Source organism: Trachinotus anak, unplaced genomic scaffold, assembly GCF_046630095.1.
Source record: "Trachinotus anak isolate AG129_WGS33_773 ecotype Australia unplaced genomic scaffold, CSIRO_AGI_Tana_v1 ptg000019l, whole genome shotgun sequence".
Taxonomy (NCBI): domain Eukaryota; kingdom Metazoa; phylum Chordata; class Actinopteri; order Carangiformes; family Carangidae; genus Trachinotus; species Trachinotus anak.
Window position 1 is genome coordinate 5,092,263 of NW_027273870.1, and position 16,572 is coordinate 5,108,834.

Consider the following 16,572-nt stretch of genomic DNA (forward strand, 5'->3'; position numbering starts at 1 on the left):
TGTGTGTGTGTATGTGTGTGAACATTAGTGTGTGTCTGTTGAGCAGGTCCCACCACAAGTGGACCAGGAGTCTGTGGAGATCGATGACTTGGACAACTCCATGGCTGGAAGTTCCTTCCTCTTTTTTAATGACGAGGTAAAGTCTGATGGGAAAAGCCGGGGATGAATTGAGTGGTGCCTGATATTATTGTCATTAAAGTTGAGATGCCTTGATGTATTTTTCAGTTTATTATGGAACTAATATGAAATTAAAATGAATCCCATGGTTCTGGCCAAGTGATTGTTTAAGAAAAGAAAGGATCACTGCAGTAAAGCAATGCTTTTCCCTTGTGAGGTCATTAGTGTATGTTTCTCTCTCTCTCTCTCTCTCTCTCACTCTCTCTCTCTCTCTCTCTCTCGCTTTCTCTCTGTCTCTATCGATCTATCTATCATCTGTCTGTCAATCCATCTATCTATCTGTCTATTTATCTATCAATCTTTTTCTCAGACCAACTCAGAGGAAACCAATGTGGATTTGCCCACGCCATCAACCAAAAGGTGAATTATTCTGTTGCAATGGGAGCTGTTTTAGATAAGCATGACTTTTTTTAATGGAATACAAATGCCAAGTATAATTGCCAGCTGTCAGATGAAGTGAGAATAATAAAAAGAAAAGTTGGAAATTGTTTATAATTTAGAGAATTTTACTCTGAAAGAGTAAAAATTCCCTCCATTGAATATCAAATGAGAAAAAAAATTCTCTTTTGTCACTTGTCAGAGCTTTAATCTCCATAGCCAAAATTGTCTCAGCAACAAGTCCAGTGTTACTACAGCATCATTATTGAAAAAGGCTATTAGAGTAATTTGCTGGATTGAAGAAGAAGAATGCGATAATAAACATCTCTCACTGTGTATTTCAGTGTGGAGAGCTGGGGCATGGCAGAGGAGGAGACGGAGGACAGGGATTGGTCGGAGCTGTTGAGTGACGTGTCTGTGGTGGGAGGGGCAGGGCATGGAGCAGGAATGCCCAGGCTGAAGAGGGGTCAGGGGAGCAGGCACTTGGGTGTGGACATGACCTTTAACCCTGATGATGAGGAGGGAACTGACCAACGCAACAAATTTTTCACCTCCTCAGGTAACCACAGCCTTTTAAACTTTGTCAGTACCAATTACTCAATTCTTTGAGTACATTAAAGTGAATTTGGTTGTATTACTGTATTACACTGTCTGCGTCCTGTGGGAGTCATGAAGTCCAAACTGAAGTGATGCTCTTTTACAGATGAGGATCTAATCAAACACATCCTGGCAGATAAACAGAACTTCTTTCCTCAGGCAGATGAAAGTGAGATGGCTGACCTGTAAGTTTGACCTCTGAAAAGAATTTGCTAAGAATTACCAGAATTACTTGGAACATTTGTAAACTTTCTTGTTTAATTGTATTGTGTGTCAGGTCGAGCATTTTGGGAGACAAGACTGAAGTGATTCTCCTCCATGAGCCTCTTCCTCTAGAATCTGACAGAAGGAACCCACCAAAAACAGCTTTCACCTCAAATTCAGGTGTGTGTAAAAGTGTGTGTGTGTGTGTGTGAAGCATTGTACTTACAGCATTAATTTTTTAATCCTTTATATATTCAGCAGCAATTAAAATATGAAACTGACAATATAATATGTAATAATGTAATGTAATTTATATTCTATGTAAATAATGAATAACATAATAATAGAAAATTGGCTGAAATGGACAGAAAATAAAAACAAAACTGGAGCAGGAATACAATTCTGTTGCTGGTAGTCAAACTAACTCATAATAAGAGTAAGAATCACATTGACAAATGTTGCAAAAAAATTTATGGAAAGTGATTGGAAACAAAATCAACTTTATTCTTGTTGTTTGCTTCACTAATAAATTAAAGCAGTTGCATAATATCCTATCAAATCTTCAAATCAATGCAAATAATTATACATATTGTTTATTCCCCTGTTAATCAGACATTTATGAAAATAATTTCCCACCAATAATTGACAAGCTTCAGTCGGACCTGGAAAAGTGTAATAGTTTTCATATAACCATTGCTGGGAGGGTAAACTGCATCACAATGAAAGTGCTCCCACATTTTTTGTACATTTTCTAATGTCTTTTTACCCAAATCTTATTTTTCATGGAACAAAAAAAACTAATTTCCTCTTTTCTATGGAGGGACAGGACCCCCAGAGGAGAGTTATTAGAGAGGCATAGATCTGTAGGCGGCTTGGCACTTCCTAACAGAAGAATCTATTACTGGGCTTCAAATATCCAGGAGCCAGCATTAAGCTGGTGTGAACTTTTGTCTAGACTGCCCATCGGGCCAACCCAACTTTCATGTAATCCAATGGTTGTTTCCACTTTTAGAATACGGTCGCGGTTTAGACTTGCCTTCGGACCCCAGGGACCATCGTCCCATTTGCAATAACCTTCTTTTCCTCCCTGCCGGCACTCATATGGCCTTTTCTCTATTGCAGAGGTCAACACTGACAATGTCCTCTGTAGCTTTAATGAACTATGTGGAAAATTTAACCTCCCAAAATCAAATCTATTTCAATACTTCCAGGTTCATAACTTTTGTTAAACTCAACTAACTAACTAACTAATTACGCCGCTTTCCCCAGTACCCTCCCCATTTCAGTAACTGATTAAATGTTGCACTTTCCCACAAAACAGAAAGCCCTCATCTCAAAAATGTATATCCTAATCTCTCATCTTGTAGAGGGCTCTGTTGATAAAATAAAAAAAAGATTGGTAAGATGAACTCGGCAAGTTGTAGATGACAGTGACTGGCATAAGGTGCATTAAGTGAACGACAGCATGTCTTGTTTCAGGCTCAGTTTACAGTAATGCAGTTTAAGGTTATTGTTGGAGTGGAAGTCACCACTTGCCCCTAAAGCATCTCAATGTCTGAAAGAGCTTGTGATGTTCTTAATCCTGGAGAAAATTAAGCACGACTTGAGGGGAGCATCTAGAAAATTGAGTCTGTTTGGGGCACTATGATTAATTACATTGTTGAATTAAAGACACTCCAGGACAAAGGAGGCACTAACCATTGATGCATACGGTCAATACATGTCCTTAGGTCTGAAATCAATCATAGTGTAGCCGTTTTAGCATGTTCTTCTTGTTCTTTTTTTATATGATTATTTTTATTTCATTATTATTTATCATTTTATTAAACACCATGTGAAAATAAATACATTTATTTATTTTTTTATCTATCTATCTATCTATCTATCTATCTATCTATCTATCTATCTATCTCTCTAGCTGTTGTAGCCATAGAAATTTTATGCGGGACCATGTTGGGGTTGGGAGAACATAAAAGTTAATTGTAATTCATTGTACCTGTTGAATGAATACATATAACAATAATAATTATAATTATACATATTGATTAGAAATTATGCATTAGACATATACATAATTATACATTTGCTTAAGTAATTTGATAAATAACTTTCAAGCATGTTTGAGACTAGGAGTAAAATAGACGGATTTTTACTTTCATCTTTCACTTAAGTTTAGTAGTTGGATAAATATTGACCCTGGTCTCTATTCTTTCCATCAGAATTGGTTGTTGTCTCAGTAGACAAAATAGCTTAGCAGAAAATGTCAGAGAAGTTTATTTCGTCCTTGTGTTAGCATTCCTATTACATCAAACAAAATGACAAGGTCCTTTTTGTCAATTGTACAAAAACATCTTTGTGCTAACTAAATCTGAAAAGCCATCACAACAACAAAGTCATTGTAAAAGATCTCCAAATTGGATTCCAAAGGTTATTTGCCTCATAGATGAATTTTTTTTAGCAAGCTTCTCATGTTACTCTGCTGGTTTGCTCCTTGGTCAGATCAGTGATGCAGTGGGACATAAATAACCCCAGTTTTTTAGGATAAAGCAATGGTAAATGGTAAAGAGCAAAGTTTGATGATTAGTTTTAAAAAGAAAGATGAGTAATGAGAAAGACGTACTTCATTCAGTAATGAGCGCTGGACTGGCAGCTGTGTGTCTTGGCCCTTATTGTTATGTTTTGATACAGAACCTAATATGCATCATGTTCTCATTTTGCTGCCTCAGTCTTTAATAAGAAAAGCAAGACCTTTGTTGTCAGAGAAAGGATAAATTGACAAACTTGTTTCAGCTTGGGGTCCAAACTTCTTAGGACACTGTTTATACTGCTTGACCTGATTGTTTTGTTAGTAACTTAATTAATTGAAAGACTTTAGAGTCATTGTGATTAAGCACTTGAAAAGTTTAAGAACTTATTTAACCTTCAAAGTGTGAAATAACCTTCGAATGTTATCTTGTATCAAACAATATAATCAAAATGCAAATTTCTTTCGTTTAAATAGTTAATATTGTGAATTAAAAATGTGTTTACAGAAGTCCCTTCATTTATATTTTACCTTTTTATTTCTTGATCAGTCTTCTTTGTTTCATGTCTAGAGCCTTCATTTCCTCTCTGGTCTTTTCATTTTTCTTTTTCAGTATTTCCTTTCACAAATCTTCCTTTATACAATTCCCTCACTCCCATGACCTTTTCTCTCCCCTCTCTAGTTGTGACAGACGTGTGTCGTCCCAGACGGTTCCCTCCCTGGTGTGGACGTGCCGCCTTGTGGGGCAGCTGGGCAGGGATCGCTCTGGCGAATGGTGTTTCAATTTGGGCGGGCCATGGGTTCAGTCAAAGTGTGGCCATGATGTGGCTCATCTCCTGTTTTGCCAGTTTCCTGTGCTCGTGCTTTGTGTTGGAGCCAATCAAGGTAGACACACAAAAACATGTTTATACTCAGTCATGCTGAGTACTTCTACTATTTTCCACATTTACATGTTGCCATGTTTGTTTTGTTTTTCATAAACAATGTATCACATCACTCTGTGTAATTTGAAAGATATTGTTTGCCGTGAGGAATCCACATTGAATTACCACCTGATTGTACAGTTTTTCAGATCTACGGAACATTTCGGCTTCTTTTAGCTCACTGTTTTGTTTTTACTGCCTGTAACTTTAATGTTTCGGTTCACTCTCAGCAGAGTTAGCAACCAGCTGGTGAACACTATGGAGCAAATTAACAGATAAAGAGCCAAAAATAAAAAGTCTTTTCCTCAGGAGTTTGTGGAGCCCAGGCATGAGTCCAGATAAAAATGAGTGAACATCGGAAGGTCATACGATTTTAAATTAATGCTGACTTATGACCACTGGTGTTTAAATAAGCAACACAAACAAATTTGCTGTAACAACTTTTATAAGTTTAAGTGTGCTGCCCACAAATGTCCAAAAATGTCCAGGTTTAAAGAATATATAATTTTGACAATTTGGTACCTTTAAAATACTCAGGGGTTCTAAACAAACTGATGTCAGGCTGAAAATCTGGTTATTTTTCTTTATTCCTGAACAGCTGGAGTGTCACATATATATAATTTCTTTTGAATAAATTCACGTCTGGGTGTGGTCATGCTAACATTTTGTATCTCAGCTGAGAGTTTCCTATTTTCACTTTTACGTGATCCTCTGTCCCACAGGTGTTGTGTGAGACGGTTTATTATGCAGTGTGGGTACGTCGCCTGCGTCCAGAAGACCAGGATGTGCTTGTGGAGTTCCCCCGTGTGGAGAGAGTGGTCCAGCGGGTCTCTGAGGTGAGACCACCACAGGGCTTTGCTCTGTCCAAAGCACGGCACCAGGCCCGCAAGGTCCACATGCTGCACACCATGCTGAAGGTGAGTCAGTAGACAGAGATGAAGCTGGAGGCTGTTTTTGCATTTGTACTGTGTTGAAGACTTTTAAAGCTCTGTGTCTCATTTCATAACAAAATATTTGGTTCTCATTTTCAGAATTTCCTGGTTTACATGTTTTTCCTGTTGGTGGTTTTACTTCTCAACTACTCTGACTCGGCCAAAGACACACACAGCCTAAGACTGCGCACTCAACTGCAACAAGCCCTACACACACCTGAGTACCATAACATCAGCAGGTACACACACACAAACAAACAGATCCTGTGCTGGTTCAAACAAAATGTAATTTCAAATAAAATGTAATTTTTTTATTTTATTTTTGGAAAATCTTAACCAAGACCTCATCTTTTAGTTTGTTCCTTTCAGAATAAGATCAGATTTTTCCGTGACCTTCTAATTGTCTGCTTGTAAAACTCCAGAATTTCTTTGGCAAACGCAAACAGTGTGTCAATCTTTTTGGCCTCTCCCATGGCCGAGCCCTGTGTTTCCTCTTTGTGGGCTTTTGAGACTTGACCTACATGTGTTATTTTATTCAAACCAAGAGAGAACAAGTTTGAAAAGTGTCTCAAGTGTCAGTGAATTTTGTTTATTTAGGAAAGAGCAGAACTAGAGTTTCCCCTTGTCAAATGTACGGTCATCCCTTTTGCAAATAAACATCCTGTATGATTTTCTTTAGTATGTTTGACAACAATGTGTGTGACAAATACCCTGATTTGTCTTTCAGCCGAGATAACGTTTTGATGTGGCTGAATGAGTCCCTGTTGCCACGGCTATTGGTTGACTCTGCCCTCTTGAGAGACACAGGAAGTGTGTTACTTGGCACGCTGAGGCTGCGACAAATCCGTGACACACAGGGTGAGATTGAAACGTGGTCACCAAGGCTTCACTGATCTGACAGAAACTCTCTCTAACTTATTGAATCTGTACACATGAAAAATATATTTTTGTGCTCTTCTTTATTTCGTTCTGTCTGTCTATCTTTCAATTCTGTTGAGTAAACTGCATTAAATTTTTCATCTGTAGTATCACAGCAGATGTTATTTCTGAGCATCTGTCTACTGACAGATTGATTAAGTTAATGAAATTTAAACTCAGTTTGAAATTGTATTTTTTTCCCATTAGCAGTTGATGCCAGGGCAGGAGACAGTGATTGGGGAAAGGGCTGGTTTACCTCTCCAACTAAAGATGTGGAACATTTCACTGCTTCTGGTGCTAGTGATGCAAACTGGTAAGAAAGGGATTGATGACTTGGCTGTAACACGGCAGGCATTGCGTTCACTTGCAGGCCAGACTCAGTGTTTGTTTAACATCTGGTTTCCTTTGATGTGTCACGTTCTCTTCTGTGTATCCTCCCACTCATCTTTCCAGGGTGTGGCGTTTGGGGCAAGCGAGGGTGCATAACAGCAGCGATGAGGTCCACCAGCCAAACAGAAGCCTGGAGGAGGCCTCTTCCTCCTTACAGCAGCTGCAGCAGCTGCACTGGCTCGACCACAGGTAGTAAACAAAGAAGGACAGGTCTGCAAATCGTAGAAAAACTTTGAGGTTTTAAGAAATTTTAGTAGAAGACAGAACTGAGCATAACGACATCTTAATTAGGGATGGGTAATGACAAGATTTTTGCAGTATTACTACTTTTACCAATACTGCTTATCGATCGGTATTTTTTGTTGTTTTTGTTAGAGGAAAAATATACAAATTGAGAAAAGAACATTCCCTTGTTTTTTGATGTAGCCTACTCAGTTAATATGTTTGAATAGCAAACTTCAACAACATTGTTTTGAAAACAATCAATGACCTAAACCTGAAACTGAATTTGTGAACCACTTCTCAGATGGAGCTCTGTCCATTTCATATTAAATTTCAGAACACACCCATAACAATCAGGTTATGGTTGCTTTTCATCATTACTCCATGTTCATATAATTTAGTGAACTCTGTGTGTGTGCTCCAGGCTACTAGGATACAAAACTCACCTGGCACAACAGCGGATGAACTACGTGCTTGTCGATCGAAAACTGTAAATTTCCCCCCTTGAATGTGATGGACTTTCACTCGATGTTTCGCGTTTACGCCCTAACATGCAAAGGACTTAACCACACTTTTGAAAATTTTGTTCTCTCTGCTGTTGTCAATAAGAGCAGGGTCTCTGTGTGTTTTTGTGTGTGCTGCACGGTGCTTCAGCATGTGACACAGACCTGCCCCAACCCCTCACACAAAAGTGAAAATGCATCACAGATGAATGTATTCATCAGAAACAGAGTTGGTGAGATAAAATATGAAAGCTAACTTTTATAGCAATAATAAACAGGAGATATATTTCCTTAATTTCTCCAGTACTTAGAGCAGAACCAATAATGTTGGAGCTTATCAATACTCCTGTCTTTAAAAATTTAGCCCCAGGGCCTGTTTAATACCATGTTTTGGTACCCATCCCTAATCACAGTGCTCAGCCAGATATTAGATGCATAGGTCAAGTCAATGAAATCTATAAAAACACGATTTAAAAGAGTATGCTCTCTGATTTTATTGACCAGGTTGTTCCAAAGTCCAGGGGCCAGATATAAGGGAGTAGAAATGGGGCTTGACTTGCATGTGCACACAATTTCACAATGATTGGAATGAAACAAAACCCTGCATACTCAAGGCTTTATAAATCTGGACTGGAGTTTTAAAGTCCCTGCAGTGCAATCTGCGTTATGGCTTTCAGTCATTAAAAAGTTGCACATGCAAAATGATAAAACACTAAACATTAAAATAAAAGATAGAAAACAATCCAGTAAAGAATGTTGGTCTGCTTTCAACAACTGTTCTGAGAATAATAACTGATGGTAAAAACAAACCTTTAATCCTGTTCATACCACAAAACTGAGTTCGTGCTTTTTTGTCTTTCACATGAAATAAAACTTCCTGTGATGGAAACACCCATCTTAAATAAGATAAATGAAATATTAAAGTTGGTTTCAAAATAGGAAGTCTCTGAAATATCTTGACTCCTGATCTTATCTTTATGTGTGTGGTTTCAGGACTCGTGCTGTGTTTGTGGAGTTTTCGCTCTACAACATCAACACAAACCTCGTGGCTGTCTTCTCCTTCCTGTTTGAGTTCCCCGTTTCTGAGCGTGCCCAGTCCAGTCTTGAACTCTTTGTCATCACTCTGTGGCCAATCACAGGCCTGGATCTGCAGCTCCTTCTTACAGTAAGCACATAGCAAACCCTCTGTCGCTGCCAATAATTACTATAATAATAACTATTAATACTATAGACCCCTAAGCTATAACTGAATCCTTTCCCCTGTTTTTGTCGTCATTTGGTGTCATTGACACATCTGAAATGACATTTTGTGGTTCCTTGTTTTCCAGATCATCCTCCTCACCTTGGTGTTGTATTTCTTGGTGCGGGGGATCTCGAGCTTCCTCAGAGAGGGCTACAGGTACCTACTGTCAGCCTGGAGACTCCTGGGACTCTGTAAACTGACTCTGGCAGTGTCTGTGTGCGGGTTGCACCTGAGCCGCTGCACCATGGCCAAGCAGCAGTGGGCATCATACGTGATGCGCTCGCGGGAGGCCTTCATAGATTTCCACCCTCTGGCCAGGCAGAGTCAAATGTACACAGTCATGTCTGCATTGCTGTTGTTCATATTGGTGCTCAAGGTAAGAGGGAAAGACAGGGGGAGAGCAGGGCTGATTATAAACATATTAAAGAATAGAGCTTGTTTATTACAACTTTGGTTTTATTTACTAGTTTTGGTCATCAGTTCTGTCAGTAATAATAACAATGTACTCGACAAGCTATCACTAAAAAGAATATCCATAACTACATACATGAGCTGTTAAAAACATGTTATTGAGCCATATCATTGCACTTTATTTGGGATAATGATGTGTAGCAATCCACGCCTGAAAATAGTAACCCATCTTCACCTTAGCCTTACCTAAGATATTATAAAAACCATAGTGGCACCATGATGTATCCTTTTTTTAAAATGAAACTAGAATTTGTGAGACATTATTTAAATCTAGTTTCACTTTTATAGTCAGTGTTTCGCCGACGCAGTTCAGCAAACACAGGACATCAGGATAGGCCTGGGAGCTGAGACTGCTGCTAACCTTTGTTTCAGTTGTGTCTTTAATAACTTATGATCAGACATTCAGGAGGTTTTTTAACCAGCAGCCAAATTATCCGCAGAGGCGTCCTCCTATCCATAAAAAATGGACTGAGGGATTAAAACTGGTAGAAATACTAAATAGAGCAGTTTCACGTCAAAAATAGGTGTTTCACTAATGCAGCGTTGAGGACGCAGGACGTCTCAGAGGCTGGGAGCTGAGCTGCAAGACAATACAATACGATATGCCAAATACACAAAGGAGCTGCACTTGTTGTTCAATGATTTCTGACTTTTGAATAACAAATGGATGTGCATGGATGTGTTAGTATAATACATTAATTATAATACACCAATGCAAGTGTGTCCCAGCCGGGTTAATCACTTTTTTGTGTCCCCTGGAAACACTTCCAGTGTGTTGTTGAGTTTTTGCAGTACATTTGTATATTTGGTTGTGTTGTGAGTATTTGCATCATAGATGTTGTCATATTGATGAAGATGTTTTTGTTTTTGTCTATTTTCATGTGTTTTCTTAAGTTGCAGTGCACAGAGGTCTCAGAGCCACCATATGATACTGATCACTTTTTCTTTTTCTGGCATGGCAGCAATACTCTTCTGTAATTTTAGACATTTTAATGGTGAAAAGTTACATAATATAACTTTAAAGACTACCTCCACATAAAATAATTTAGCTAATTATGTTAGGGTTAGGGTTGTTTATTTCCTCAGACATTAGTGATCTTGTGCAAGGTGCATCTGCTGAATAAATGTGATGTACTGAGTACAATGTTATCAGAACAGCTAGAAGTGATGGCCACAACTATGAAAATAAAAGTTTTCATTTAATACCATTAATAAATTTTTACTTTGTTCAAATTTTCTCTCACACATTTTTCTGTTCCTTCTCTCACTCTCCCTGATCATGCAGGCATCCCACCAGTTGCGGTTTCTCAGAGAGTGGGCCGTGTTTGGCAGAGCTCTCCGCCGCTCCTTCTGGGAGCTGCTGGGAGTCGCCCTGGCATTACTGCTGTTGATGCTGGCTTACTCACACACAGGACACCTGGTCAGAGTTTTTCTCATTTCTGTTCCTTCTGTTTCTCTTTCACTGAGACTACACACACACACACACACACACACATACCAAACATACTGAGAACTTGTAGATAATAGTCAGCGTACAAATAAATAACCTTGTGTTTGTTCATCTTTCATGCAAGGTTGTATTAAGCCTATAGTCTTCTGTCTTTACAGTAGACATAACTTCCACTAAACCTTCACCTAAGCACAGACACCATAACAGAGCTTCATCTTTATTATTAGATTAACTACAACAGCCTCAATGTCAGCCACCAAACAGCTTTGCTGAAAGATACAACATTTAGTCAACGTATGCCCAAGTCTGGTGAAGTTTCTAAGTTTGAAATCTATAATCAATTAGAGGAAAAGTTTCTGCTGTGCACATAATAACAGAATGATACATAACAGCTTGTTTTTTTCTTTTATTGGACCTTTATTTGGCGTGTTCCACTGAGATATAATGTCTGTTTTTGAGACTGCCCTGCCATGGAAGCATAATTATGTTACATGAACTAACATTAACAGAGGAAAGCAGATTGAGAAGAATAGCAGGACAAATATAAAAGGCATATCAGCACGTAACAATATAATAATTTGATAAATAATAATGATAAATAATGGATAATGATAAATAATAAAGAATATTTTTTTCAGCAAAGAATCAGAAAAGTACTATTTTGTCACTAGTGAGCACCTCCTCTTTTCCACACACTGTCACTACCACATGCCTTACTTTTGGTCCTGAGTGATGAGTGATATTTTAAGCAGGACAGTGTAAAACCTGGTTTCAAAAAGTAGACTTGATCCATCAGTCTACTTCTGTAACAGACCTACTTCCAAGTGTAACTTTCCAAAAGTCAGCTAAATATGTTCACCAAGACTCGAAGAAGAGAACAAACCTGTATCTTTACAATGTAGGACAGGTCAAACTTTGACCTTGTCCAATACTTTGATTTTTGACTAAATACCTGCAAAACTGAGGCTGATATTCCCATCAGCCTCAGCTAACGTCAGATGGTGAGCATTTGCTTCACATTAGCATGTTTGCATCGTCATTGTGAGTATATTAATACACTGAGGTTAGCATTTAGCTCAACCTCAGTTGTCCCCATGTATAGTCTCACAGCTTCTAGCCTGGCTGTAGATGTTTCATTATTACGTGTGGGGTTCAGATCTGATATCTGTGTGCCATTCTTGTGCCATTTATATATGTATATATAATATGTTGATGTTTTAATGTCTTTTCAATGTTACAGTTATCTTTCTGTTGAATGTGATGATCTCAGAATAGCTCATCAGCCATCTCATGGTTGTTAAATGGCTCTCAGTTTTCCCATTTAAAAACACTGACATTTTTATATTTTTTATATAACTTATGTACAGTATATTATATTATAAATCCAGATATTATACATCCAGAATCCAGAAATTGTGAGCATCTCTGTGTATTCTTGTGCTATTTTTTGACTCATCAGAATTGTCTGTTTTAAACGTTTTTCTTCCCTTTCCCCTTGACTCCAGCTCTTCCACTCTGTATTGGACGGCTATGGCAGTGTGAGCTCAGCCTGTCTGTCTTTGTTGGGTGCTGGCCACCTGTTATCATGGCGCCCCGGCTGGACGATCACTGGTCCCTCTAGCACCATCTCCTCACTGGTGTTCCACACAAGCTTCTCTGTATTTCGGCTGGTGTTGCTTTGGTTGGTGACTTCTGTGCTACTAAGGAACTACCGCCGTGCACGAGCAGAGCTGTACCGTCCAGCTGTGGATCTCCAAGACTACGAGATGGTGGAGCTGTTCCTCAGACGACTTAAAATGTGGATGGGACTCAGCAGGGCCAAGGAGGTACATTACCTGTGTCATATCTATTCTATTGTGACAAAATATGAAAAGATTAATGGTAGAAGACACTCATGACTGTGTCTCTAGCCCTATTTAGAAAGATATACATCAGCTCCCATACTTTTCCCCTAATCTTCCATCTTCTTCTCTTATCCTCTTCATAGTTTCGTCACAAGGTGCGTTTTGAAGGCATGGAGCTGCCACCATCCCGTTCGTCCTCCACCAGCGACTGTAAGTCTCTGTGCTTGCCACCACTAGATGGTCCTGACTCTCCACCCACACCAGACAGTGTCGATGCTGGCTCCGAGGCCTCATGGCGCCCAGCTTCCTCCAGCCCCTGCAGCCTGACAGAAGCCCCGGGGATCAGCTTAGGGCTCGGGCTGGGCCTGGGCCCTGGAGTGGTAGTGGGAGGTACCAGTTGGAGGGAGAGGGAAGAGACTGAAGCCTTCAGGCTGCTTCCTACCCTTGATGCCCTGCTGCAACAGATTGACCGTGTCACTATGGCAACAGAGGATCTGTACCACATGGAGTGTAGACTGGAGCAAGCACAGAGGAAAAGGAGGTGTAGAGCGAGAGAGAGGGGAGGTGGTGGTCAGGGAGGGAGGAGTGAGGCAGGACAGAGAGGAAAGGCAGAGGAGAAGGACTCTGCTGGATGGAGAGAGCGAAACAGTGGCAAAGAAAAACACAAAGGGAGAAAGAAGGTGAAAAAGGTGGATAAAAGTGAACTTTCAAAGGACTGTGGAAACACTGCTGCCAACCCCAAAAAGACTCCTGTAGCCACACCTGTTCCCTTTTTAAAGCCCAGATCAGCCTCTACACACACGCCCGCTCCTCACTCATCAGCCAAGTCTTCAGCCAGTGCACCTCCACCCACACCAGTCACCGATAAATCTGCGTCTGATTCCTCTCTCCCTGTCTCATCAGCAAACAACACCCCTCCCCATGTCCCACTGCCCAAAACCCCCACTGCACCTCCATGTACCCCTGCACCTTCTTTGCCATCAACTCCTGCTCCTCCCACAGAGAAAGAAACCCTCCCCTCCTCCAGCCTGTTCAACCACCCCGCTCACACAACCACCATTCCCACACGCAAGCGAAAACGCAAGCCCCCACCCCTCAAAAATAAGGTGCACCCCAACTTAGACAGGCATGGCACTGGACACCCCAAATCCTGAGCACTCTGGATGGAGAGAAAAACAAGAAAAAATGTGGGAGTAAATGTTGGGTTAAGGACGAGAGGAGGACGGGGGCAGCAGGTTTTGTCCCCAGGTGCCCCTCTCTAAACCCAGGAGAAAGGGAGAAAACAAGAAAAGTCACAGAGACTAGCAGTTTGGGGAAATGAAAGATGCGCAGAAAGCAATAAAATAAGACTTAGCAGGTTTACAAGAAGTGATCTGTCCAAATCCCAGTTCAGTTCTCTCAGAAACAAGGTGCAGGTCACCAGATGCTAAGTGAGCTGGTTTAAACACCCATGTAGAGGTCAACATTTAAACCAAGAAATCCCTGATCCCTTATTTCCCCCAGACCAAAACTGACCCCTGACCCCACGCGGCCCTGGAGGTCACGTGGGGTCCCTGACAGGAGCACATGAGCGTGTTCACCAGAGGACTAAACGAACTGAAAGCAGACAATGCAGTCAGTCTTTTTGTATATCTCAGAAAAAATGTGTTGATTTCTCAGTTATGTTGTTTGTCCACATATTTTTATATTTTATATTTCGGTTACCATGGGTACTTGTGGCCTGTCTGAAAACAGTCATGTTTTATGGTTTTGAACCCAAATGTGCACACGGGCACACACAGATATATGCGCACATGCAGGTTAACATGCATAGAAATAACACTGTAGGCACAGACACACTAATGGTACTGTGTCGTACACTTCACCCCGCTGAACAAGAGGAAACAAGAGGAACACACACACACACACACACACACACACACACACACACACACACACACACACACACACACACATACACACACACACACACACACACACACACACACACACAAAAGACTGTTGGGATGCCAGCAGCCAGTTCTTCAGGGTGCAGATATAATCTTCTCCATACTGGTCGGATGAAAGACAGATGAAAGATGAAGGGAAGCCATGAATAGTGGCAAGAAGTAGTAGCAAGTGGTCATAGCACAGGACAAAATTGAATAGGAGTGTTAGAAAGAGGTGTTAAAGAAGAATGGTGCTCAGTGGAGAAGTTTGGTTTTAGATAAAAGTTAAGGAAAGAAGAGGGTTTTGCCTTCATTTATAAACAGTACTGAACATTTACACAAGTTCTCCCATCATAAAGCTATAATGACTCCCAGTCTGAGTATCTTCTACAAATGTTTTTATTGTTGTGTTCAATATGGTTGTGATTAAAAAGCACTTTTGTTCAGAAGTAGATTGTTTTCTAATGAGGTGTGGTGTAAAGTAATAAGCTTGGTATCCAAAACCAATAGAGAAAGCTTCACTCATACTGTATCTTGACTATAAACGTTGCCAAAGCTTTTGCGTCATTTATGCATCCTGAGTTGTTACCACGCCAACTAATTCATTAATTCATTTGTACTTAGCACTTTATTTTCTGATGGAGCTGATATCCAACGCCATATTTAACTCTCAAGTGTCAAGTTTTCATTTAATACCTTAACAGCTACATTATAGAAACATTCTAGTAAGTATTATCAAGGTATTGAATCAATAGTTTGCAGCTGTGTCTTGTGCTTTTGTCTGGTCTTTGTTGTGTTGTTTTTGTCTTATTTTGATGAACGTACATATGTACTTCCTGTGTGCAGTGGGCAGATCTCAGGGAACCCACCCTTTCCCCGAAACCTGGAGAGACAACCAGGAAAACCAAAAGGAAATGATGTATTTTGTGGTTAAATTCTGCCACTGACAATGACTTCCAGCCTGTTTAAGACTTCAGTTCCCTTCTTCTCAGCCAAAAAGTGGGAAGTTACATGTCAGCTCTGTTTTTATGGGATTTTGAAATGAGTATGAAAGAGTACCGATTTTTCAAAGGTACTCATGGGTTCACCAAAGTGTGATTGAGGCTCTTTTTTCTCCCTATTCCAAATAGACCCCATCAGCACGCAGTATAAAGCCTAAAAGGATTTTATTTTGAACCTATTTCTTGGCAAATAAGTTGCACAAGATTTCACGAGTTTCAGGATATAACAAAAAGGAATGAAAAAAAGGCCCATCTTCTTTGTGTGTGTATATTTCTGTATATATTGGTGCTTTGTGTATATATTTTTGCTTTTCATGATCAGTATCGTTTATGTGCTTCAGCGGTGTATTCATGCACTGGTGTTGCAAACCCCAAAGTTTTACATTTCTCCAGTCTGACCGAAGCACTACAGCCAAAGCTATTAAAGTATTTAATATAAATCTTTGTTCACAATATGCCAACTAGAAAAACAGGAAGCTCATTTCACAACACCTCCATTGGCCTTTATATTCCAGCTCTGTCTGTACCATATGTAACATTATAGTGCCAAAGCCCACCTTTGTGTCTTCTAGCTGCCTTTGTGTTGTCCAATGTATTTTGTTTTAAAGCAGTGTTACAAATTTGTCTTTGAAAATATTTGTCTATGCTCTTTTCGTATCGTATATCTGTATTTTGCAGTTGTAGCACTTCTCATGCTTTTGCACTTGACAAAGTCAAATAAAGAGTTTGACAGCTGAACTGTGCATAATGAAATGGTTCTGGTGCTGAACACTAACATCACTCATGCTTATTCTCCTGCCTGTGCAACAGGTTGATGGTCTGCCATTGGGTGACCACTTAATGTTACTTAAACTTTGAAGTTGATAT

The 16,572-nt window shown here is 39.9% G+C and overlaps 1 protein-coding gene across 3 annotated transcripts in view; it reads left to right on the plus strand.

Annotated features, from left to right (window-relative positions):
• Positions 1-16,443, plus strand: part of pkd1a (polycystic kidney disease 1a) — a 70,673-nt gene extending 54,230 nt beyond the window's left edge. For 2 of the 3 annotated variants that reach the window (XM_071503338.1, XM_071503340.1), the window contains 16 exons: positions 29-136; positions 488-537; positions 900-1,114; positions 1,259-1,337; positions 1,430-1,536; positions 4,563-4,765; positions 5,526-5,720; positions 5,835-5,974; positions 6,463-6,593; positions 6,861-6,966; positions 7,107-7,232; positions 8,762-8,933; positions 9,097-9,387; positions 10,768-10,902; positions 12,438-12,758; positions 12,920-16,443. In XM_071503338.1, coding sequence (XP_071359439.1) covers positions 29-136; positions 488-537; positions 900-1,114; positions 1,259-1,337; positions 1,430-1,536; positions 4,563-4,765; positions 5,526-5,720; positions 5,835-5,974; positions 6,463-6,593; positions 6,861-6,966; positions 7,107-7,232; positions 8,762-8,933; positions 9,097-9,387; positions 10,768-10,902; positions 12,438-12,758; positions 12,920-13,930 — 3,390 coding nt within the window. In that variant the 3' untranslated portion in view covers positions 13,931-16,443. The remainder of the gene's footprint in view (positions 1-28; positions 137-487; positions 538-899; positions 1,115-1,258; positions 1,338-1,429; positions 1,537-4,562; positions 4,766-5,525; positions 5,721-5,834; positions 5,975-6,462; positions 6,594-6,860; positions 6,967-7,106; positions 7,233-8,761; positions 8,934-9,096; positions 9,388-10,767; positions 10,903-12,437; positions 12,759-12,919) is intronic. The other variant, XM_071503339.1, reaches the window with a different exon arrangement.
• Positions 16,444-16,572: the final 129 nt, after the last annotated feature.